We start from the raw sequence: 17143 nt of genomic DNA, 5'->3' as shown, positions 1-17143 counted from the left end.
ACATCATCTTTAAAAAACGCTTCCATAATAAAGAGAGACTCAGCAGCAACTCCAAAGAGCAGGAATCAACTCACTCACAGAACTACCAAAATGCACAGGGCTATTCTTCCCTTTTTAAATCATCCCTTTTACTCTTTTCTAGACCTTAGCATACTGCTACAAAAATATCATAAATTATAGAGTACGAATGATGTCAAAGCCCCCTCTCAGAGGGAGGCCGGGAAAAGTAATCGTGTATTCTTCAGTTTGGGAATACACAGACACAGTTTTTGTTCACAGCCTACAAAAAAGGCTCAGCACATCAAAGACACGAAATATATTTCCTTTCAGATCTCCCCCTCAACCAGCCCAATCTGATGCCACAGATATAGGGAGAGAAGAGAGGTTAATGGGATGAAAAGGGAAACTAAGACCAAGGAGAATAGTTTGAGGCACTGAAATACAGAGAGCAAAACGTAAATGCAGCAGAAGAACTGGTATCTTATGTATTCAGTTCACAATCTACATTGCGTTTGTCCAGCTGGCTTCTAGAGAGGCCTGCCTCTGACACCTGAATGCAGCAGGAGATGACGACCATAATCCTCACATGAAGACCTATACATCTTCTCTTCACATGCACAGAGCAGATTTGGCTATTTGAGCAACCCACAGCCTGCTCCAGTGACAGTGCCTGGTCACAGTCCCAAGCAGGGAAACAGAATTTAGGGAACAGCAGTAAAATGGTATTTCTTGTTTTATCCAGTCATGTACCATCCACTACCCACAGGGAAGAGGTGAAAGACAACAACCATTAAGCCATTAGAGGACTTCCCTGCACTGAGGTGATCTTGCCAGGTGATATGGCATTAGGATCACTTCACCCTAGAGAAAAGCAGAGGAAATGATCAGAACCTTGATGCTTTTATCCAGAGTTGTGATCAGCAGAAAATATTTTTAAAGGGTTTAATGTTTGCCTACAGCTGGACTAAAAACATCCTCAGTTCTGAACATCCCACCTCTAGGAGCAGCTTTGGAGTTAATTAAATCTGATCCCAGACAACTGAGGTCTGTCCCTTACTACTGTTTGTAATGCAAATCTGAGACCGCAGCTCAAATAAGAGCCCAGATGCAACTTCTACTAGTAACACGCAGAGTGATGGTGATGGATTTCTTCTAGCTTCCATTCCCTGACGTAACATAAATCTGAGCGCTGTATCTCCCATTTTGTTTGCCTCCTTAAGACAGCAAACCGTAAGGAATGGTTTATGTCTGCAAAGTGCTATGGAACATCACTAAGTCTTCTACAACAATAATAAGAAAGGAGTGCCTTTAAAAGTCATACTTGCAGAATATGAGGGCACTACAGCTACAACACATGCACATACTCACCAGAATGGTATTTCCAGGTGTCTGCTTTAAACTTTGGCTCTCTGAACAGCCACCGCTGCATCTGTATGCAATGCAAGTACCTAAGTTTAAAGCAAGTTCTCTAGAGTCAGCCCACATACAGCCATCTTTTCTTCTGGCTGACCTCTCTAAGCCCAGAGCTGAGGATGCCTGTCTTCACAAGGATACTCAAGGCAGTTACCCTGAATTCACTTCAAAGCAGATGGGCAGAAAGACATACCACAGCCCCTTACCTAGAAAGAAAGCTGTCCTAATTTGATCCAACTAACATCGTCTCCACCCATTCAGTGCCGGGAATGAGCAGGAGGTATAGGAAAACCCCACTGCACTGCCATTGCCTGCTGCAATCCATCTGCAGGTGAAGTACAACCTCAGCCTTTTAAATCGACACGCGAATCTCGGAGGTGTTGCCAAACGGTAAGTGAGGCAAAGAAATGCTTCCAGGAGCTCAGTAACAGGCAGGCTAAGAGACTGAGTTCTCCCCTAGACCTCTGGCTTTGGTCACCTGGCAAAACTAACCTCATTAGTGAAAGCTAGGACAACTAGTACCTTTATTCTTTACAAAGAAAAAAACATCACTTGCATGCAGTATCATACCGACTTAGCTCAAAGCAACCGAACCTTCCTACATGCTTGGGTGGAAGAGATTTTTCCCGAGAGCCAACGGCCTTTAGAAGGTATATTCCTGGACCCTTACCGCTGAGGACGCTAGGTCAGGTGAGTGTTGTGCAGTTAACTGCACAGTGAAGTCAGTCTAACGCTCCCGGCAAACGTGAAGCTTTAAGGTGCGCAAGCACAGATAAAGCCATGCCCATTGCCAAAAGGTCCCCAACAAACCACAGGAAACTTCATCAGAAACATTCTTCTTTCCAATCTTCCCAGTAAACACTAGGTTCAAATATTTTCCATCCACTCTTCATGTTAGCAATCTCTGAGTACTAAGTATTGAATAAACGCTTTCTCATATGCAGAACTGATCCTTTTCAGGTAGGGGTACAACCACAGAACAAGAAACTCCATGAAGAGTTCATCTTTCTATTGCCCATGCTGTCAGCACTGAAGAATTCCCTCCAGCAGAGCACTGAGAACCATCCCACTTGCACACAAGCTGCTACAAACTCGAGTCCTTGTAATCTATCACACAACAGGTTATTTGTGGCACTGCAGAGAAAAACCCCAGTCTGCACCTACACAACCCCAGGGCTGCAAACTCCACATGGCAAGCTCTGTCTAAGAAAAGATTTTAGAAGATGCATAAAAAAGAAAGGGTTCATAATGGAAGTGCACTAGAAGATGCCAGCTTAGTTCAAGATGCTGAAAGTAAATCACACCGTGCAAACTAATGCAATCACTTTGCTGTCTAAGAGTACTCTGACAGAAAACACGTGTTCCCAGCCCCGTTTCTCACCTATCTTACAGAGGCATAGTAGCATGTGATTTCAATACTGTCCTTAAACTTTCAGGTATATGATGCCCATTATCTGTAATGGACACACATGGTTGTGTTGCTATGAATCACACTAAAAATCAGGCCCCAGAAGGAAACTATTTTTTAATGAGGTGCACAGCATCTGCCAACTACCCCATTAATAATAAAGGTGTGGGCTAGTCCTCATCAAAATGTTCCCCAGAAGACAGCCTCTGCAGGAAGAGAGATAGCTATGCTGCCTCTTGCTTCAGCAGGCAATTGCTCAAGCAATACTACTTCAGTGCCATAAACAGGCACTTCCCAGTCATGAATTTAGTCACAACACAAACACAGAGCACATGAAACGGGAAGGAATAAAACTGGAGGAGAGAGGTTAGCCTCATGCTGCAACTTCCTTCTGCATGGAAAGGGCTCGTCACTGCTAGGCTTGCAAATGGTCTAGCAGTGGGTTTGGTGGAACAGTTTCAGTGGAGTCATATTTGCTCATAAACTGCACATTTAGTGCTCATCCCCTCCCCTGCCACCACACCACCAAAAAAAAATATAACTGGAAACAAAGGAGACTCAGAACAGGCATGGGACCTCTCCTTGCACCAGACAAAACACAGAGAGGAAAGATGTGAGACAGCCAGAAAGAATGGGAAACAACACTTGCCAACCCAGACCTGACTCCTGCTCCCTTGGCTTAACTCCTAATGAAACCAAAATAGGAACAAATTGGCTCCTGCTTAATGCTACAAAAAGGACAGCAGAGACCTTCCCCCCTATGTCACTGTGCTACACCTGACCCAGGCCAGCCCAACTGAGCAAAGGAAAGGGCAAGTCTGTTTCAGCAACACTATTTGCAAGTGTCATCTAGGAAGAATCAACATGTTTTTAAAGTAGTAACATAAGTCTTCTGTGCCTGGCAGATATATTGAGAGCCTATGACTTGAACACATACTGCATGCCTTCAAATAAATTCACTGCTGCCCCGCCAAATCTCCGGGATGCTCACTTACGGCCCTGCCATCATCGTGTCTCGGTATTAGCTAGGCATAACATTGCAGATTTCTCCTTCATGCAGCAAAATTTGCAGTTCCGCAGATGGTCAGCCCAAAACGTATGCTGCTAGAGAGCCCCATTACACCCTGCTGCCAGGGGGCGGCGGCGGGAAGAGATTTCACTTTTACTAAGCAGAGCTGGTCCACTTACTTTCAGTGAATAACTCATCCAACCAGTTAAGCTCTTTCCCTTTTTCTTTCTCCTATTTGCACATTTGCCACAAAGACAGTGATTTTTTTGCAGGCATTTTCATTATTAAGATCATCCAGCAGCAGGTCTGCGTGGAAAAATTCCTGCCACCGGTTGTTCAACAAGCAGCAAACTGAATTCACTTTCATGGGTGAATAGGCCTGCAGGTAGCTAAGCTAAAGCCCATCAGTTTCCAAGCACACAGGAGAAAAAATGATCTCTGGGACAAACTTTCAAGAGCAGCTAATAAAAAAAATTAAAAAAGAGTGTAAGCATGGGAGAGAAAAAAGCTTGTCCTGAATTATTTTGGCACTTTGGAGTATTATTTTATAGCATTTATCCATGACCAAAGCTGGAGAAGGCAGTGTAAGTGCTAGAAAGACAGTCAAACTAAGGGATGCATCTTCCGTATGTTCAGAAGAGCTCCTGGAGTTCATGGCTTACCTGGGTCACGTCTTACTTAGCTATAACGCAGCAACAACTCTCTTGGGAAAAACAAGGAAAGAACAAGACACGCAGCTCCATGCTGCCACGGTGACATGAAGTTTAGTGAGTTTAAAGCTACCTCAGACAAACAGATGCGAATGAGGTGAAACGTCAGACTGCCGGATAGCTTGTGCCACCCGCGAGCGCAGGGCACAGCCAGCAACTCCCCCAAGGCCGGGCAGCGAGGAAGCCTTTCCATGGGAATGGCATGGACAAACAAGCACCGAAGGGCAGAGGAACTGAAAAGCAGGTAGAGAGCATGCGTTGAAAGCCATCAAGTAATTGAAAGCACCTCCAGCCAACCTTATCATGAGGCCAGGTTCAGTGTAAGAGCTGCTGTGCAGTCACCAGCAGAGGAAGAGAGCTCTCCATCAAACATTATGTCTTGTTCTGTGCAACCTCTGGCAAATTAACATCTCCCCCATCCTCTAAGTGTCTCGGTTTCTCCTGCCAAATAGGAGTAATTTTTTCTCAAAATCTTGGCAAACTTCTTTATGAGGCATCTTTAAAGCTTGCGAAATAATTCTTATTTAGATGCATAAGACTGGGAGATACTTTTTTTGGCCATTAATTCCAGCCTTCTGCTAATTTCCAGCCTTAATTTATTCATGGCCTGTTTATACCCATTTGTCCGTGTGCCAACATGCCACTTTAGTTTAAATAACTATTCTTCCCTAGCATTTCCCTGCTCATCCTCCCAAGATGTATCTGCAGCAGCAGCCAAGTCCTTATCTTGGCTAGCCTAAACAAGCCAAGCTCTGTCAGTCCCCTCTTGCGAGGTTAAGCTCCCCATCACCACGGTCACCATAGTGTCCTTCCTGCATCTACTTCCAATTTTAATTCATCTTGCTTGCACACTGTTGCTCAAAATTGCACCTATACACCAAGGTAAGGGGTAGATTGAGAGAGGCACTAGCTACAGGGGCAGTCTTTGCTCAGAAAGGTCACGTTCAGTAGACCGCAGAGCTCTGACAACTCCCCAAACAGGGGGGTTGTCAGGGAACCAAACAGATATATGAAGTCCAGTCCTTGAAGTTCAGTCCTTGAAGATATTCAGGCACCTCATTTTCATGCCTCAGCTCCCCAGGGATTTGGGCCATAGTGACTGGCTCAGTCAGAGACAAAGCCAAGGACTGAACCCAGTTTCCTCCATTTCCAGCTAACGAGACCTTTCACCCTGTGCAATGTTTTGAGCCCCTCAAGTCATATCACTGAGATCCACACTCCAGCTGCTAGTATATGGCTGCCATATTGCCAATTCCAGTACAAACAGAAATCCACCCACAGTCTGGCCCTAATCCATTGAAAAATATGTACCTGGCCCTGCCAAAAGCTGCAGGCAAAAGGGTATTTATGCCATATGTTTTGCTGAAAAAAATAACCTCATAACTTTTTTTTTGGCCCAAAGAGATGGACAAGGTATCTGGAAGAGGAAACTACAGCAGGACTGTATCGCACACTGACATCTGCTCTGTGCCCTTGGAGCTGGTGCTCCAAGGTTAAATCTCCAGTTTGCAATCCAGCCCCTACTACACAATGCTCCCCCTAAAAGCTGGGAATAATTCCTATATGGGAAATCTCTGCCCAGCAGGAAAAGGAAATAAAGCCTATTCCATCATCATCCTCACCTAAAGCCTCATCAGCCAAGAAGTTCAAGGCACCTTTCCTCGAGTGCTGCTTTTACCGTCTCTCCTGCTATATGCACTCCACACGGAGAGGGCGCGGGCTATGCAAACTGCTAGAAAAGCAGCAGGCTGTCTCCAGTAAACAGACTGACTTTCCTCCTCTTGCTGGAAGGGACAAGCCACCAGGAGGGCACAGCATTCGGTAAATACTGAGATGATCTTAGTTTGCCATGTGATTCGTACTGCAGCAGAGCTGCTGGCACAGCTGCTATAATAACCAGAAGAAAATTCCCTCCAACGTTCTGGAATTGGTTTTTCCCTGCACAGCCTTTTACTCTTTCAGGAGAGCCGGAGATTGGAACTGTCAAGCCTCTGCTGCTGGTTCAGCATGCGTAATCCCACTCTTACTAAGCAAAGTAATTAAGCAGGAACTTAACTTTAAACACGTTGTCAAAGCCCAATGGCTTAGTGCAAGTTCAGACTTAAGCAGATACTTAAGTGCTTTGCTGACTTGAGGCTTAACTTGCCAAGTAAAACCACAAAACCTTGCTCAAGGTCCTCTAGCGAGCCAAGAAAACACAAGGCTTGTTCCACGGCATCTGGGCTAACGTAAGAACAGGTTCAGCATTTCTTCCCAGCTGCCCACTACTGCTAAGGACACACACTGCTATAATGGCTCTCCAGCTCCCTGGGATGCACATCTGATCACACAGCTGCACCAGAGAGGGGTGGCTACCCAGCACTACGCTCTGTGCCCAGGAACACAGTCGACAACCCTATCATGGCATACGCACGTGAGACACCATGCTCTGCTTCCAGGAGCTTACGTAGACTCCAGGGTTTCAAGGCAGGTCTGAAGGGAGAAAAGCAGGAAAGCTTGAAGCAGCATGGGAAAACACACAGAGGGGTCGGTTTCAGAGTCGAACAAAACCCCAGACCTAAATGAGAGAAACCAGGAGGGTGGAAATAAGCTTTGCATAGGAAGACAACTTGTCCAAAAAAGAAGAAATAGAGGTGATGACCTACATGATGAGCTAGGAGAACAACTGCAGCCACAGCATTTTCAGTATGCTGCACTTGTCTGGACCAGAGAAAAGGGTGTTGCAGAAATGCAAGTCTGCGATGGCAAGAGCCAGGACAAGACATAGAGCTTTGTAGATGGTGAAGAGAGCTACAAAGACTTTACAGACAGAAATTGCTCGACTTCCGCATGGACTTGGCAAAGCTGATGAAGATCAGAGATAAGAAACTTTGGCTAGAGCAGTTTTAATTCAGTGACGTGAAGGAGAGGAACTTTGTACTACGAAAGTAAAAAGCTTTCAGAAGAGAGTTGAAAGACAGATGAGGTGGCAGTTGGTCTGAGTCAAAGAAGAAAAAACACACATATTCTTAAGACTGAAAACACTAAAATATGACTGTACTACCAGCAAAAAGTAAAAGAAGAATAAGAAGTAATGGCAAAGACGAGGAGAGGGAATATGACTTTCCACAGTTTGTGTGGATAGGAAAGTTGGATCAGATCAAATGAAAATGCATGCCTCGCAACATCAAGCCAAGGGGTCACAAACATGGAGGCACCATCTGCAACCCCAGATCAAAGACCAGAGCCTCTGTCCTATGCCAGCAGAAAACTGACACTTACGCTCAGACAAATTATGAGGTAGCTTTGAGGAAATTCACTTGGAGAGACACAACCCCTCTTCCTTCGCGTACAGGCCAGAGAGCTAGTGCATACTCTGTACGTTTTAAACGCAGGAATTAAGTGATCAAGCCATACATCCAAAAGTACAAAATGACTGGGATCAGGAAGGGCCCTCTCCTTATCAGGAGCAGGTGGAAAAAAAGCCTAAAACATCTTGTTTTCCTCCAATTCCTGACTCTTATTACGCAGGATATATTTGGCAAAATATATGCATGCAAACACAAGGTTAAAATACATGTCTCTGTCTAATCAAATGGCTCATACAGAAATAAGAAACTATTTCCCCTGTCTATGACTCAAAATTAACAAAAAAAACCAACATATGCACGCTCTCAAGTCTGCAGTAGGTTAGTATGCACCAGTAGAGAAGATGGAGCAACGGTCTCCAGAAAATACTACAGTTGTGTGTAATAACAGCTCTGTACACTACAGACCTTTGACATCAGATTTCATGACTGTTTAATCCTTAGCCTTCACACACTTGCACAGCTCCTGTTGAACCAAGAAATACAGGCTCGTCCACCGAGGGAGGGATGTAAATCACCAGCACGATTCACAGACTCTCAAGCTCTTTTTGTCATTTCCCACGTCCCCAGAGGGCAAGCTGAGGGTCAGAGCAGCAGCAGCCACCCACTCCCAGCCTCTACCCTTCCTCAAAAAGGGAAATATTCTCCCTGTCCCCAGCTGGGCACAGCAGGCTGGGGACAAGGAGAGGCCTCAAGGAAGGTGGGGAGCAGCAGCAGACTATCATCATCCAAATAAAATCCCCGTTCGGTGCCCAGCCAGCTCCTGATCAGATCTGAGGGACACCCAGGAAGCAGAAGAGAAGTAGCAAGTGCAAGTCATCCCAGGGACAACAGCTCACCCTCAGCTGCCCTTTCCCCAGGCACCCTTCAGACCCAGGCAGGGAGCAAGGTGACAGCTTAAGCCAATTGATCACACAGGCTATAGGACTGGGCATGTGGCAGGACAACAGCTCTTCCACCACTGGGAGAGGGCAGGCACTGAGCTACCAAGTACATTCATAATTCGTTGAATAAACTTCCCACCTTGCTCGTTTACACTGCGACAAATCTGTAGCGGTACAGAACAATTAGCTGAGAGAATAATTGTCAAAAGCACTTTGAAGTAACTCCACTCAAAAGCTACACTTCAGCCTAGGCAAAGGAACACAGTAAGGTCTCCAAGCCAAGACGTGTGATGGTGACTAGCTACTCTCACTGCTTCAGTGCCAAGAGACCATGTTCAAGACACCTGAAGGATACCTGTATTTTTTTCCCCCCCAGGTAAAGTAGATCATCTTCTCTTTGAAAGAAATCACACCCACATTAAGGCACCTTACAAGCCCCAAAAAACACAACAATGAGAATTAGTCACTGCCAATACTGCCAGCTGCAAGCCCTCCAGAAATTACAATGATGGTTCCAAAAATTACTAGACTGCTTTAAAAAGTGCTCACAGTTTAAATAAAAGTGGTGCATGCTTTTCATTTACCTAACAACATGTGAGGAATGGGATACCTCTGGGTCATGCAATTCTACTTTTTCCTCTTTGAGCATGACCACTACTTTTTTTTTTTTTTAAATCAACAAAATCTGAGATACTAATCTCAATTTTTTTCCCTCAGCATCCAGCCTTTAGCAAAGGTACAAAAGGCTAAAAGACCATCAATAAAATTGCAAGAATCAGCACTTTTGACACCTTGGCCTCTCAGAGCATGCTCTACCCCAGTTTCCAGCAGATGCAATTTGTAACATCTGTAGAACCTGGTCCTGGACTAGGAGCAGTAACAGCAGCTTTCCGGTGCCTGAGCAGTCCTCTCCGAGGCACCTGTGCAGAGCCAGCTGCAGCACCAACACTGCATTCAGGACTGCATTTTCACAGAGGGTGGGAGTCTTGCTGCAGACTGGAGAATTGCATTCTGCCACCAAGGCACGCTCGCAACAAACTGCTACGCCTGTACCCTCATCTTTCCCTGGTGAATCACCCTGGGTCTGCTGAAGAATTTGACACAGGATTAGGTCCCACCTAGCTCAGACTTCAATAATCCCTGGACTTCCATGCATCCATTCCCCCAGATTGCTCTCAGCTTCTTCCTAACTCCTCTTCTGCCTAGACGCAAATCAAGTGACCTCTGCCAAACAACTAACACCTGCCGTGCTGTTAGCACTACGAATAACAGCTGAATAAAAGCACCCTGGCTTGGCTGGTTGCTTTTCAGCTGACCACTACACCAAGGATTTTTTTGTTGTTTTTTTTTTTTTTTAAAACGGTTTCACTGCATGGCTTTCCTCCCTTTCACAGAAAGCCTGCCAACGCGTTCGCCCGATACTGGCGGCGTGTTAGCTGTGTCTCAGTTAATTCTTGCCTTAAGGCTGGAGAGCGGCGCAGTCTGCGCTGGCAAGCGGTTCGCCGCCTTCGATCCCACGGGGAGTTTAAATACGCAGAGGAAAAAATCTGCTCCACAGTGCTGAGCCCCCCCTAAGTTTTTTTGCCTTTCCAGTACAGCTGCCTCCACGTCCCTTTTGTTTTTTTTTTTTTAAAAACTCTGCCACTTCGCAGCTTTCGCAAACTGCAAAATTACCATGAAACCATAACGCATCCACGTCCCCAGCGCTAGAAATGAATCATTTCTTTCATTAGACCAACGTGCATTGCTAAATAGCTCCACAGAGCCCCGGGACAGCTACAGTTTCACACAAGCCTTACTAAGGTTTTCCCAGCTGCCAGAAACCCGCTGTTTCCAATTACAAACTTCAAAAGCAAAAATCGTGCGTTTGCTGCAAGGACCGAGTGCTTTAATTCCAGCTGCTTCTTTAAGAAAAAAAAAAAAAGGGAAGATAAATGAATTTTAAAAAGCCTCATACTAAATGCCGCAGAGAAAAAAAAACTCTCAGTTAATTCGCTACTTTCCGAGAAAAACACAAAACACACTCCAGTTTCGCGAGGAAGGTGAACACGCCAAGAGTTTTAGGCGAAAGCAGCCATCGAAACTTTCCACGCGCGGCGCGAAACACGCGAGCGGCGCGGGCCCCACCCCGCGCAGCCTCCCCTCACCCCCCCCCCACCTCCGCGCGCGCGCCCAACCGCCCCGGCCCCCCCGCGCAGGCGACGCTCCTCGCCCGGCCACCTCACTAACGGCTCGCCTGGCCCCCCCGGGGCTCCGCACGCCCAATGCAGCCCCCCCACCCCCCACCCCCGGCGGGCGGCTAACGGCCGCCGCGGCGGCCCCACGCCCGCGGCTCGGTTCCCCCCCCCCCTCCCCTCCCCGGGCAGGCAGAGGTGGTGGTGGGGAGGGGGGCGGCGGGGGGGAGCGCCTTACTTTTCTGGCTGGAGTAGCCCGGGTAATATCCATAGTAGCCCGTGATCCGTAAGATCCTGTCCTCGATGGTGGCCACGCCGTTGGGTGCTGCTTTCCCATCCATAGAGGGCGGGAGCCGCGCGCGCCGGGCGGCCGTGCGGGACGCCGAGGCGAGGCGGGAGGAGGAGGAGGAGGAAGGCGGAGCGGGCACGGCCGCCGCCGCAGCTTGTGGTGCCGCCTGGCGCAGGACGGGCTCCGCAGCGCGGCGGCGGCCGCCCGCGCCCAGCCCGGCCTCGCCGGCCCCTTCCCTCCCCTCTCCCGCCGCGCCCGGCGCCGGGGGGGTGGGGGGGGGGAGGGCGGCAGTGGCGCAGCCGTTATTTCAAGGCCGGGCGCAAGCCGTGAGGGGGGTCGGGGGCAGAGAGAGGCGGGAGGAGGAGGAGGAGGAGGGTGAGGTGGATATGGGCAGTTTGGTGGCCTTTCTGGGCCTCGTCTGAGAGGGGTAAGGGGGGTCCGTGGGGCTGCCTTGGTGGCTGCTTCCCCCCACCCTGAGGTGCCGCCTCCTCACAGGGTGAGGGACCTCGGCTGTGTGGAAGAAACCCTGGTGTCTCTCTGTGCCCGCCAGGGGAATCGCAGCCCTCCGCCCCCAAACGCTCTCAGGAGCTGGTGGGAGAGGCTTTTGTCCCTTGGTTTGGGACCTGGAGCCGGGGGCAGGTCCGACCTTTCCACGGTGTCACCCCCGTCTCGGCAGCCCTGCCTAGCGTTGTCCTCTGCGGGCTTCACCTTGGAGCTGGGAAGGACCTTGAAATGAAAAGGCCTGTGGATCTCGGGGTGCACAGACCACCTCGGGGGGCTGTTGTACAGGCTGTTGCGAGGGTTTACTCTGGTTTTCAAGACAGTCGGCGCTTCCTGTGTATGAGTATCTCTGCGCTTAATATTGTTGCAAAAGACAGCCTGAAATGGTACCTGCAAGTGTGGAAAGCACCGTGTCCACAGAGAGGTCTCAGTCTTTCCTCACGCGCACGGATTTACCTTGCTCGAGGTTAAGCGTGAGCCGGTGTCGATCAAGTGCTAGGGCGTTGTGGTAAAAACGGTGCGAGTTAACACGTGACGAAAGGCAGGAGCTAAGGGGCGTGCACGTGCTCCTAGCGCGAGCCCAGATCGTCAGATCTGCTCCCTGAAGGTGTGCACGCAGAGGTCAAAAAGCGAACGGAGACCAAAGTTGACCTCAAAGGACGCTGAGTGGAAGGGCAGTTTCTCCGTTTGTGGTATGTGTCCTTCCAGAGAGGCCTGCAACTATTTCCGTGTGATGTTCGGAGGCACGCCACGTCAAAGCAGGAGAACGGGTATCGCCCGCTGTCCGCTGAGAGCAGGAGGTCACTTAGGCAGGTCGTACACCTGATGTGCTCTAGCTAAGGTTTGCCCACAGGAGATCTTCAAGATCCTTGCCTGCATTTGAAAAAGACGTGAAAAATTCAGCATTCGGCTTTGCGGCTCATTCCAAAGGTTAATTCTCTTGCTGGTAAAAATCAGGCTTTGAATTATTTTACTTTTCTGGCTACTGCTCCTTGTTGCGCCTTTCTCCGCTAGACTGCAAAGACCGTTAGTAATCAGTCTGTTTTCCTCCGAGACGTAGCTAGTAATCAACTCACTTTCTCCAGCCTTTCTATCATTTTGCGCCTCTTTTGTGTACCGTCTCTTCACCATATTCCTTTTCTGTCCAGCCGTTTCCCTTAACTGGTGTGTGGGGAACCTGGTCAAGCCATTTCGTGTTTATTTCTTCCCCCTCTGTTCACATTAATTCTTCTCCCTTCCTTGCCTGGCTAAATAAGCTGATGAGCACAAACAAATAATAGATGTATTAAAAATAGCCATTGCATAGGGAGTGATTAGTTCGTTAGTGTTCACATAGTGCTTTGAAGACCAACATTTTCACGTGGGGGAATGTAGAATGCACTTAAGATACTAAATACTCTTTGAACTTGTTTACTTGTCCCCTGCTGCACTGCTAGGTGATTCTAAGGGCAGTTACAAATCCATGCTAAATCAACCACTTATCACTCAGGAATATAAGACCTAGCCGATTTCCCAGTTCCTTCACTGCCTTTTAGGCTGATAGGATACAAGATCAGCGACTTTTAACATTTTCAATGTCTAGAATTTTTTTTTCGTGTTTGTCCAACAAAAGCGTAGACTCCTGCATGGCAAATTTAAGCCTACTAACAGCAGACTTACTCCTTTCATTTCTCATCTGTAGGCTGTCATACGTAGCCCCCTCCAGGATTTCAGAAACAGCTGAGAGCTAGACAATATATTGGTTAGCCTTGAAAGGTGCTGAATCAATAGGAGCTGGTGAGGCTCTAACCCCTTCTGCAAGATTCAGATTCTCTGTCCTAGTTAGGGAAGCACAGTTCAAGCAAAAATCACTTGCCTAATGTGTTGTGTGGAATCTCTGAAAAAAACACAAGTTCCCCCCTTCCCTATTTCATCTCCAGTGGGAGTTGGTGTTATGAGAACATTACCAGCATTGATCTCAGCTTCAAAGTCAAATTTCAGGACTTAAAAGTGCTACTTTACAGAGAAGGGAAAAAATGATTGGTTCATTTGAAGGTTAAACTAATATGCCCAGAAACAACTCTGAGCTTCAAATTGTTTCCAAACACCTTAGTTTTGGCTTAATATTTCATCTCCTCTCTTCCTTTTATCCTCAGTCTTTCAAGGGCATGCTGTGCCTGTTTAAACATCGCTAGATGATAATATAAGCAAAGCCATTCTTGAAATTGGTCCTGACTATGGTTTCCTTCCAACATCACTATATGCAATAGATACACAGTGGTACCCTCTATCTCTTTGAAAGCTTATAATGAACAGTAGCTTCATATTGTTTCTGAATTCTTACTACGCTGACTTTTTCTTTTTTAAGAAAAATCAAGCAGATTGCTTTTGCTGCAATTAGGCTTTTTGAAAGTTATAGTGAAAGGAATGCAGTGGAAGCCTAGCTGGAGAAAATGTATGAACAAACTACCATTTATTACTAAGAAACAGACACTTAGATGTTTAGGGGCACAAGGGGACTTATTTGTTTCAACTTTTCAAGTTAACAGATCCATCAAAGTCACTAGTTGCATAAATATGCTAAAGAGATTTTGCAGAGAGATTTGTATTTTCACCTAAAAACCAAGGGCTGATCCAGAAGATAACTTAAAAACAGAAGTTTAACTTCAAGCTTGTTTTTATACAGGTTGGATTTTCCCCAGCCTGTACAAATGGAAATATTTCTCTGGAGAAACAGACTTTATCATTAGCGGCCACAGATTTTGAATAGTCTTTCAAAAAACATATTAAACTCCAGGCCATATGTTTGCAAAAATAACCGCTCCAGTGAGAGAACAATGTAATGTCTCCTGATCATGTTGCTGATTCTGCAGACAGACAGTCCCAGTGTCTTTTTTGCTGCTCACAGCTTTCCCACACAGCCTCAAATAGAAAGGAACAAGAGTCTGAGTGTATTACACAGCTGCTTTTCAAATCCCGCTGGATGGTACTAGAGCTGTAAAGAAGCACAAAACAGTGAGAATCCTCACGCGAGTAGTGTTTGAAGAAGCAGGCCTCCTTTCCTTATCTGCCTATTTTCTGACCACGCAAGCTCTGCTTCTTTCTCCAGTCCATGAGACAAGAAGCATCATTTCCTCCATTTCAATCCTTATTTATGTTGCAAGAACCCTAAAGACCCAACCATGATCAAAGCTCAGCATGGCCCCATTGGGCAAAGGGCCCAAAGAATTTACGGAAAGACAAGGAACAAGACGGGTAGCAAAAATATGAGAAGTTGAAGTGACTGCCTGAGATCGTAAAGCAGATCACCAGCAGGCTTTGAGGATTAAAACGCAGTTCTCCTGTTTCCCAAGCCACTTCCCGACCTTTTCCTTTCTCTGCTTTTCACCTCTCCACAGACATACTCCATCCATCTGAGGTAACCAAAAGGGGTGACTTCCATCCATGCACAGACATTACTCCTGATCCTACTGTCTCATGTGTTTGAGGAGGTTCTGACCTAAGTTGTTATCCTTAGTGGACTATAGAAAAACAAGGAGCTTTTGTGTGTTGGTGATTGTTACTTTCTGTATGCAGCTTAACTACCAACCTGTGAATATTTGGAAAAAAAAAAAGAAAAAACTTCACAACAGGGAGAGGAATGTTTAAAGCAAAATACCTTTTTAAAATGAAACTTGTTACAAGTTAATCGTTCCAAATTAACCTTTCTCATTGCAACCTTCTCTTGATTTTAAATAGAATGTGTCACTTTAAATTGGACTACAACTTAACAAGAACCTTTTAAAAATCATGGCAAATATGAGTATTATCCATACCGTTTAGATAAAATTATTTTGCTTGTTATGGGCCCGGTTCTCCTCTCACAAGAGTCCATGAAGTTGTGAAGGTGTAAAACCAGCATAAACATGAAGAAACTTTTTCCACAGAGAGGGAAAAGAAAGTCTGTAGCATTTAAGGGTGCTTTAATTGTCCTATTAAGTGGTAGCCATGAACATCACCAGAGCAGTTCAGTTCTTTCTCACTCTGCCTCACACACACACAAAGGATCAAGAATGACCTAATCTCTCCATTGACATAAAGGACAGAAAGGACTCATTGACAATATCAAACCATTTAGTGTGAAGATGCTTGAAACTGTCAGCTTGGTTTTAAGAGCTTTTCCCCTCTGTTTGAAAACTGGGGAGATTCCAGCTTGGAACAAAATTTGAAATCAAGTTCCAAGATCTTTCAGAGCATCGCCAAATATTAGAAGATTTCAGTTTGCCATAAACAAAGCAGCTTTTGTAATGCCAATTGATTTCATTGAAAGGATGCAGAACAAAAAACGATCAATTCTTTGTGGAATTAAGACACAAAGATGGTATCAAGGATGGAGGAGAAGGCTGCCAGAAAAAAATAAATGAATAAAAAGGAAAGTTGAAGCAGAAGAAAGAGAAATGGAGATGAAGAGTAGAAAGAAACAGATGTTTTGAAAAAGGAGGAGGCCAGAAAGGGAGACATCTCTGTGCAGACACTGGAACAGGACGTGCTGAGGAACAGTTACCACCAAAGCTGACCAAGAGCCTGCAAAACTTTATCCTGTTTAGCCTGCTTTGTTCTGTTACTGCGTGAGTTAATCTACAAGCAGTCCGCTGACCCTTTTTCAATTCTCATCAGCCAAGGCACAACTCAGATTGCAGAAAAAGGATGGTCTGAAGTTCTTTCAGGTGTGGGGTCACAGTAAGCAGCATAGACTGGAGCAGCCCTAATTTATGCCAGCTGCAAACACTCAGATTGTCTTGCAAGAACTCATATAGCTGTGACTTAAAGAATAGGCAGCCTAGATACCAGAGTATAGTATGCTGCTGGTAGGGGCTGCAGGAAAGAGGATGAGCTTTCTCTGAACGGGCAGCTTTCTCCTATTTGTGAGTCCTTATGTGAGCTGGAGATTAGCTCTGAGCATAAGCATGCTAGGTCAGAGCATGTGGGTCATCATGGCCAGCCCTCTGCAACTTCAGGCAATTAATTGTGGAATAGATACACCAGAAGACTCCTTGACATATCTATGCCATACGTACGCCACAGACCACAGAAGACTTCCTGTTGCTATAAAACTCTCCAGGTAAAGGTTACAAAGCACCACTACCAAGGGCAAAAAGGGAGAGCAGGAGAAATCACAGGTACTGCTAAGGCCCCAAGTTCCTGCCGTCCACCTTGCAGAAAACAGAGGAAATAGACCACGCTCCATGCTAGAAAAGGCAGCAACAAAAATCTGAGCTAGAAAGAAATGCCTTCCTGATCCCAAACTTGGCTGTGGCTTTCACCCCTGGGAAGGGTGCAGCTCAGCTTCCATCCAGCCCTTACAGATCACCAGCACTCCTTGAGCCTGCAGCAAGACACGGGGTGAGAGGAGACGGTGTGAGGGCTGAATGGGCCCGTTCTGTGGCCAG

At 46.5% G+C, this 17143-nt stretch overlaps 1 protein-coding gene across 3 annotated transcripts in view; it reads right to left on the bottom strand.

The window, feature by feature from the left end:
• The window catches only part of SLC35F4 (solute carrier family 35 member F4), a 125396-nt gene extending 113929 nt beyond the window's left edge, over positions 1-11467 (bottom strand). Inside the window, exon 1 of one of the 3 annotated variants that reach the window (XM_068947441.1) lies at positions 11184-11467. Coding sequence is in view for 2 of the 3 variants with exons in the window: in XM_068947440.1 (XP_068803541.1) it covers positions 11184-11286 (103 nt within the window). In the remaining variant the exon portion in view is untranslated. The remainder of the gene's footprint in view (positions 1-11183) is intronic. The other 2 variants (XM_068947440.1, XM_068947442.1) reach the window with 2 other exon arrangements.
• Between the last annotated feature and the right edge of the window lie 5676 nt (positions 11468-17143).

The sequence above is a fragment of the Struthio camelus genome, chromosome 5 (genome assembly GCF_040807025.1).
Source record: "Struthio camelus isolate bStrCam1 chromosome 5, bStrCam1.hap1, whole genome shotgun sequence".
Lineage (NCBI taxonomy): Eukaryota > Metazoa > Chordata > Aves > Struthioniformes > Struthionidae > Struthio > Struthio camelus.
This window is presented reverse-complemented; position numbering and strand designations above follow the sequence as displayed.